The sequence below is a fragment of the Danio rerio genome, chromosome 17 (genome assembly GCF_052040795.2).
Source record: "Danio rerio strain M-AB ecotype USA chromosome 17, GRCz13ab, whole genome shotgun sequence".
In the NCBI taxonomy this organism is placed as follows: Eukaryota; Metazoa; Chordata; class Actinopteri; order Cypriniformes; family Danionidae; genus Danio; species Danio rerio.
The window spans coordinates 1,252,501-1,259,094 of record NC_141037.1 but is presented as its reverse complement, the minus strand read 5'-3'; the positions used below and the strand labels follow the sequence as shown (position 1 = coordinate 1,259,094).

General features: G+C 35.3%; 1 protein-coding gene across 14 annotated transcripts in view; it reads right to left on the bottom strand.

The window, feature by feature from the left end:
- Nucleotides 1-993: 993 nt before the first annotated feature.
- The window catches only part of LOC100148950 (formin), a 169,517-nt gene continuing 163,916 nt past the window's right edge, over nt 994-6,594 (bottom strand). For 3 of the 14 annotated variants that reach the window (NM_001443337.1, NM_001443336.1, NM_001443338.1), the window contains 5 exon segments: nt 994-2,148; nt 2,203-2,256; nt 2,311-3,157; nt 3,597-3,678; nt 5,773-5,922. In NM_001443337.1, the coding sequence (NP_001430266.1) occupies nt 3,113-3,157; nt 3,597-3,678; nt 5,773-5,922 (277 nt within the window). In that variant the 3' untranslated portion in view covers nt 994-2,148; nt 2,203-2,256; nt 2,311-3,112. 14 annotated transcript variants of the gene reach the window in all.

Sequence of the window (6,594 nt, the reverse complement as noted above, 5' to 3'; positions counted from 1 at the left end):
GTTCAATACTCTCCAGATAAGCGGCTTCTGATCCGAATCCTCCCATTCATGGCACTTCCGTTCCCCTCCTCGGGGAACGAAGGGTTACTTCTGTAACCTCGAACGTTTCTTGTTGACTGTCTGTTTTTATGAAGTATTAAAAGAAGATTTAAGCAAAGTGTTTTAAAATGTCTGTATTTTTAACTATTTTTAATAACAAATTAAATGTAAATTAGCCATATTTTAAATGATAAATTAAATGTATATTAGCCACATTTTTAATAACAAATTAAATGTAAATTAGCCACATTTTAATAATAAATTAAATGTAAATTAGCCACATTTTTAATAATAAATTAAATGTATATTAGCCACATTTTAAATAATAAATTAAATGTATATTAGCCACATTTTAATAATAAATTAAATTTAAATTAGCCACATTTTTAATAATAAATTAAATGTATATTAGACACATTTTAAATAATAAATTAAATGTATATTAGCCACATTTTTAATAATAAATTAAATGTATATTAGCCACATTTTTAATAATAAATTAAATGTATATTAGCCACATTTTTAATAATAAATTAAATGTATATTAGCCACATTTTTAATAATAAATTAAATGTATATTAGCCACATTTTTAATAATAAATTAAATGTATATTAGCCACATTTTTAATAATAAATTAAATGTATATTAGCCACATTTTTAATAATAAATTAAATGTATATTAGCCACATTTTAATAATAAATTAAATGTATATTAGCCACATTTTTAATAATAAATTAAATGTATATTAGCCACATTTTTAATAATAAATTAAATGTATATTAGCCACATTTTTAATAATAAATTAAATGTAAATTAGCCACATTTTAATAATAAATTAAATGTATATTAGACACATTTTCGGTCAATTTTGAGATATTAAATTTAGCAGAAAACCTCTTTGAAAACAGAAATGATTACTGCATGGTGAAATAAACATCGCAAGCCTTTTCTTCGTGATTGTCTGCTTTTATAAACGTAAATATAAAAAGAAGATGCAAACAAAGTGTTTTAAAATGTCAACATTTTTAATAATAAAATAAAATGAATATGCAATAAATCAGGAGACACATTTCCTTTGAGTTTTCTAACTCTTTCGCACAGGCAGACGTTCATAAAAGTTTATTGCACCTAATAAGTTTAAAACAAACATCATGACTGGGCCTAATATCAAAATATCAGCAATGTTCCAGGAGTTTTGAGGTGTTGAACATTTTAAAGACACCATGTACGATGAGCTTCCAACACTTTTGCTCAGTCAATTATTTAAACATATTTTCCCAGGGAAACAACATCATGTTTTTAACATGATCTTCATTCTGTGAATAAATAGGGAAAGCCACTGACTCATTCACACACACACACGTCATCAAACACACTCAATAATAGGATCATTCCTCCTCATAACACACGGCTGGATATCATTTATACCTTCTAGATTCATCAGGATTTTTGCATAGTGAGTGTAAAAGTGCGTCACACATCGAGCAGTTTGGCAAAGGGGAAAAAGTGAAAGCACAAAAAAGAAAAAAGGTGACGCGAGACACACGACTTCCTGTTCAAGTACAAACACAGTTTCAGAAAACCACCCAGATCACAAACACTAAAGTCATTTATAGTGGATACTGTAGTGCTTCTGAACCATACTACAGTAAAGTCCTTGAATTAATCAGTTGTGGTGATTCTGTGGTTTCTGTGGAAACACAACTTCAGTAAAGCTGCGGTCACACTGCACTTCTCTCCCCATAGACTTCCATTTATACGAATGCCTCAGACTAGAAACGCAAGCTTGTGCGACAAGTTTCACAGATCTCTGCGTTGGGAAGTTCGAGCTTGGTGAACTCTGACCTTCGAAATCACATCAACTGACTGCGTGAGACCAATCAAGGATCAAAACATGACCTCTCTGGACAGACATTTAAAACATGGAGCAATCGCTCACTTTTTTAATGTCAATCATCTTGTTTAATCCCGCCCCTTTTCACAGCGCCGGACAACAAAATTTCACAAGGAATTTCAAAGTTACTATGGTAACCTAACAACTATACTAATTGATCTGTTGTGGTGACTTTATAGTTGCTATGGTAACACAACAACTATAGTAACTGATCTGTTGTTGTGATTCTACAGTTGCTATGGTAACACAACAACTATAGTAACTGATCTGTTGTGGTGATTCTACAGTTACTATGGTAACAAAACCACCATACTAATTGATCTGTTGTGGTGACTCTATAGTTGCTATGGTAACACAACGGCTATAGTAAATGATCTGTTGTGGTGATTCTACAGTTGCTATGGTAACATAACAACTATAGTAACTGATCTGTTGCTGTGATTCCACAATTGCTATGGTAACACAACAACCATAGTAACTGATCTGTTGTGGTGATTCTACAGTTGCTATGGCAACACAACAACTATAGTAATTGGTCTGCAGTGGTGATTATACAGTTTCTATGGCAATACAATTATAGTAACAGATCTGTTGTGGTGATTCTACAGTTGCTATGGTAACACAACAGCTATTGTAATATAAATAAATGCCCAATACTGTAGTTATCTACAGCTCTAGGGTATATTGTACTACAATACACAACAGTTTACTGTAGTAAAAACGAAAGTATATTACATATATTATTTATTACAGTTCATCAGTTCACTTAAGTTAATACTACAGTATGTACGTTAATTATCTGTTACCATAAAATACCATAATATACACACATTAGTATGGTTCAAAAGCACTAGTTCTGACTATAAATGAGTGTAGTGTTTGTTGATGTGGGCGGGGTTTATCGTAGGCCATGTCTGATGAGTATGAGGCACTGCTGATTAGATACGGATGTTTCCTAATGACCTTTAAAACAGCTTTAATAAGACGTTCTCTGCTACTGAAGGGGTTTTCTGGCTGTGCTGTGAGCGTTACCTGCCGTCTGACGCTGTTTTCACACCTGGCGTCTGATCTGTGCTCAGTCTGAACACAAACACTGACAGACGCTCCCTCCGTGTGTTTCTGATGAAAGCGCTCGTCAGATGATCCTCCGTGTTTTCTGTTCTTCCTCTCCCACATCTCAGCTGGACGAAACTCCCGCTTCTTTCTTTCGCAGTCGCTCTTTCTGTTCAACAATTTCAACATTCACATTTACATCAATTTTATCAGATTCAGGAATCATTCACAGTATTTCCCTTTAATGTTTGTTCTTCTGGAGAAAGTCTTTTATTTAATTTCGGCTAGAATTAAAGCAGTGTTCAATAGTTTCAAAGCCATTTTAAGCTTAATATTATTAGCCCCCTTTAGCAATATTAGTTTTGGATGGCTTCCACAACAAACCACTGTTATACAATGACTTGCCTAATTACCCTAACTTTACCCTAATTACCCTAGTGAAGCCTTTACATGTCACTTTTAAGCTTATTTACTGTCATCATGACAAAGAGAAAATAAATCAGTTATTAGAGATGAGCTATTAACACTATTATGATTAGAAATGTGTTGAAAACAATTCTTTACAATTTTGACTCCAGCTATTAATATTAGCATGTGTGTTTTCTCACTAGGCTGTTTGCGTTGATCTTCTTCGTCTCCACTTTCTTCTCCGCAGTGATTTTTTGGACGGTTTGCTGAGCTTCTTTTAGCCTGAAATGACAGAAAATAAACTGATTATATATATAGTTTGGTCTTTCTACAGTTGCTATGGTAACACAACAACTATAGTAATTGATCTGTTGTGGTGATTCTACAGTTGCTATGGTAACAGAACAACTATAGTAACTGATCTGTTGTGGTGATTCTACAGTTGCTATGGTAACAACAACTATAGTAACTGATCTGTTGTGGTGATTCTACAGTTGCTATGGTAACACAACAACTATAGTAACTGATCTGTAGTGGTGATTCTATAGTTGCTATGGTAACAACAACTATAGTAACTGATCTGTTGTGGTGATTCTACAGTTGCTATGGTAACACAACAACTATAGTAACTGATCTGTTGTGGTGATTCTACAGTTGCTATGGTAACACAACAACTATAGTAACTGATCTGTAGTGGTGATTCTATAGTTGCTATGGTAACAACAACTATAGTAACTGATCTGTTGTGGTGATTCTACAGTTGCTATGGTAACACAACAACTATAGTAACTGATCTGTAGTGGTGATTCTATAGTTGCTATGGTAACAACAACTATAGTAACTGATCTGTTGTGGTGATTCTACAGTTGCTATGGTAACACAACAACTATAGTAACTGATCTGTAGTGGTGATTCTACAGTTGCTATGATAACACAACAACTAATAAAACTAAATCTGACTGAATCCAACTGATTCTAACTCAGCAACTGACTCAGCTGATGCTCAAACCAGCGACCTTCTTGCTGTTGGGCAACAGCACTACATACGGCGCCACTGCGTCACCCGTGATTCTATATACTATAGCAGGGGTCACCAACACACCTCAACACACCTGCTTCTGGGTGTTTCTAGTATACCTAGTAAGAGCTTGATTATCTTGTTCAGGTGTGTGTGATTAGGGATGCAGCTAAAATCTGCAGGACACCGGTCCTCCAGGAACAAGCTTGGTGATCCCTACACTACAGTATAGTTGTTGAAAATGAACATGATTTCTTCTCACGAACACAGATGCAGTTCTTCTCTGCAGTGCAAGTGAACGGAGGTCAAACTCAAGTCACACAATAAAGCTCATTCTGACTCAACGTTTCCCTTCATGCCACTTGCTTTGCTTGTTAAACTCCACTTAGGTTTGTTAGATTCATGTGAAAAACAAAAAAACACCATTAATCAGTGGAGGAACAGAGCTAAACCTCATGATTTATGATGCATTCACTAAAACACATCTTATTTTGTGTGGGTCTGCAGTAATTATTGACATTTTTATAAAGCTGCCTTGAAGAAAAGTACAAAATAATTCAACATAGTTGTAAAAACAAACAAACAAACAAACAAACAAACATACAAGTGATCCTACAAATGCGGGTATATTTTGCATCTTCAAAATAAACCTATTTTTCAGAAACTGGTTTTAATAAGAGCACAAATGATACAAGATTATCTCTATTTATATGTATATATGGGGACTTTTGTTTTGCAAATATGAACTTAAAGACTCCCACTAAATTTATGTTGACTGTCTCCTGAATCATACATTCATTTTCCTTCAGCTTAGTCCCTTTATTCATCTGGGGTCGCCACAGCGGAATGAACCGCCAACTATTCCAGCATATGTTTTACACAGTGGATGCCCTTCCAGCTGCATTACAGTACTGGGAAACACCCATACACACTCATTCACACACACACACACACACACACACACACACACACACACACACACACACACACACACACACACACTCACTCATACACTATGGTCAATTTAGTTCACCAATTCCCCTACAGTGCATGTGTTAAGACTATGAGGGAAACCGGAGCAACCGGAGGAAACCTACGCCAACACGGGGAGAACATGCAAACTCCATACAGAAACGAGAACTGATCCAGTCGGGACTCAAACCAGTGACCTTCTTGGTGTGAGGCCACAGTGCTAACCACTAAGCCACCATGTCACCCCCCAAAACTGTAATTATATGAATAATTAATGCTCTTTCATAATCGTTGGGAGCCAAAAGGGAAATGTAAACGGAATTTGGGTTAATAGCGCAGCCCTAGCTGACCCAGCTCTACTGTAAACGCCTGCACTCCTACTGTACCTCTCTTTGGAGATGTTTTTACTCTCTCGGTTCCACGTGTTCTTGAAATCGCTGCAGAACTCGTACCACAGCATGAAGATGTAGTTCGGAGAAACCTCCTTCTCTCCAGACTTGGGTTTGAGCCCAAAGTAAGTCACCATCTGCTGGAAACTGACAGAAAACACGCAGAGAGAGAGAGTGAGAATCACAGTCAGCAGGAAGAGGAGATGATTTCATGAGCACACTTTAAAAGAGATTAGAGTTTGGTCCTTTTTTCTGTCTTACACACACAGACAGAGACATGCGCGCACACACACACACACACACACACACACACACACACACACACACACACACACACACACACACACACACACACACACACACACACACACACACACACACACACACACACACACACACGCGTATTAATACATCTATGTATATATACATACAGTTTATACAGCTAACATTATATATATAAAATATAAACAAAATGCAAAAATAAAAAAAACAAACCCAAACAAAAAACTAAAACAAAGCAAACAAAGCTAAAGCAAAACAAAAGCTTAACAAAAGACAAAGGTAATAAACAAAACAAAAACTAAACAATAGCTAAAACAAAAGGCAAAAATAAAACATTAAACCAAACAAAAACAAAAGCTAAACAAAAAGCAAAAAGCAAAACAAAACAAACGAACCAAAAGATAAAACAAGACACCAAACAAAACCAAAGCAAAACAAAACAAAAGACAAAGAAAGGACAAAAACAAAAAACAAAACAAACAAAACAAAACAAAAGATAAAACAAAGCACCAAACAAAACCAAAACAAAACCAGGGT